Here is a 1,526-nt window from a genome sequence, read left to right on the forward strand (position 1 = left end):
TTTTCCATTGTCCAAAGACCCAGGGGTTTGGGTCTTTGATCACTCTGTAACCAATTGGTTAGGATATTTCTCAAGCCTACCCAGGAAAAGGGGTTTAAGGGTTTGGGGGATATTTTGGGGGAAGAGGAACTCCAAGTGGTCCTTTCCCTGGTTCTTGTTAAATCACTTGGTGGTGGCAGCATACCAGGTTTTAACCTAAGATGGTAGAAATAAGCTTAGGGGGCTTTCATGCGGGTCTCCACATCTGTACCCTAGAGTTCAGAGTGGGGAAGGAACCCTGACAAATGTTGTCTCTCCATTCAGGCATTTCTACTACGACCATCACCCGAGACCCTGGGAACACAGAACGACACCTTCTCCCCTACTCCATGTCAGATTCCAACACAACCGAATTCACTAACCCCTCCACCTTTATCCTACTTGGCATTCCTGGCCTAGAGGCAGCCCATATCTGGATCTCCATTCCTTTTTGTGCTTTGTACGCCATAGCCGTGTTGGGGAACTTCACTATCCTGTTCATCATGAAGAGGGAGCCGAGCCTCCACGAGCCCATGTTCTATTTCCTCTGCATGCTGGCCGTCACTGACTTGGTCATCTCCACATCCACCGTACCCAAAATGCTGAGCATCTTCTGGTTCAATTCCAGGGAGATCAGTTTCACTGCCTGTCTCACCCAAATGTACTTCATTCACTGCTTCTCAGCGATGGAATCTGGAATCCTCTTGGCCATGGCTTTTGATCGCTATGTGGCCATCTGCCATCCCCTGAGACATTCCATGACCTTGACAAACTCTGTTGTAACCAAGATAGGCCTGGCCGTGGTGATGCGCAGTGGCATACTCACATTACCCTATCCCTTCGTGGCGAGGCGGTGGCCATATTGCAGAAGCAAAATCATCCCTCACTCCTATTGTAGGCATTTAGCTGTGGTGAATCTGGCCTGTGCTGACATCCGCATTAGTAGTTACTATGGCCTGTTTAATCTTTTCTCTGGGATTGGAATGGATGTGTTTTTTATTGCCGTGTCCTACACTCAGATCCTCCGGGCCATCTTCCGCCTCCCCACAAAGGATGTCCGGCTCAAAACTTTTGGGACCTGCATCTCTCATCTTTGTGCCATCTTAGCTTTGTACATTCCAATGTTCTTCTCCTCTATCACGCAGCGGTTTGGCGAAAATGTGCCACTGCATTTACGCGTTCTCATTGCCAGTGTGTACCTGCTGGTGCCCCCCGTGTTACACCCCATCATTTACGGGGTGAGGACCAAACAGATCCGGGGCAGGCTGCTCCAGCTCTTTACACATAAAGAGACCTAAATGTTTTCTCCTTGTGCTCTGGCTCTCAGATTGATCTCTGTGCAGAGCTTGTTGGTGCATGGTGCTGGAGCCTCTTCCCTGAATCACTTACTTGACAAAGAGACATTAAACCCTTTCCTGTCCTTACTGTGCTGTGTCAATGCGATGAACTGGGGAATCAGTTTATGTACACTACACTGGGTTGCCACCTTTCTAATTGCTGGTAGCTGG

At 49.0% G+C, this 1,526-nt stretch overlaps 1 protein-coding gene across 1 annotated transcript; it reads left to right on the forward strand.

Annotated features, from left to right (window-relative positions):
• The first annotated feature begins 368 nt into the window (after positions 1-368).
• Positions 369-1,316, forward strand: LOC113405905 (olfactory receptor 52E4-like). Its single transcript, XM_026647221.1, has one exon. The coding sequence runs from the start codon at positions 369-371 to the stop codon at positions 1,314-1,316; it is 948 nt and encodes a 315-aa protein (XP_026503006.1).
• Positions 1,317-1,526: the final 210 nt, after the last annotated feature.

This window comes from Terrapene carolina, unplaced genomic scaffold (genome assembly GCF_002925995.2).
Source record: "Terrapene carolina triunguis isolate 2854851 unplaced genomic scaffold, T_m_triunguis-2.0 Scaffold51556, whole genome shotgun sequence".
NCBI classification, from domain to species: Eukaryota; Metazoa; Chordata; order Testudines; family Emydidae; genus Terrapene; species Terrapene triunguis.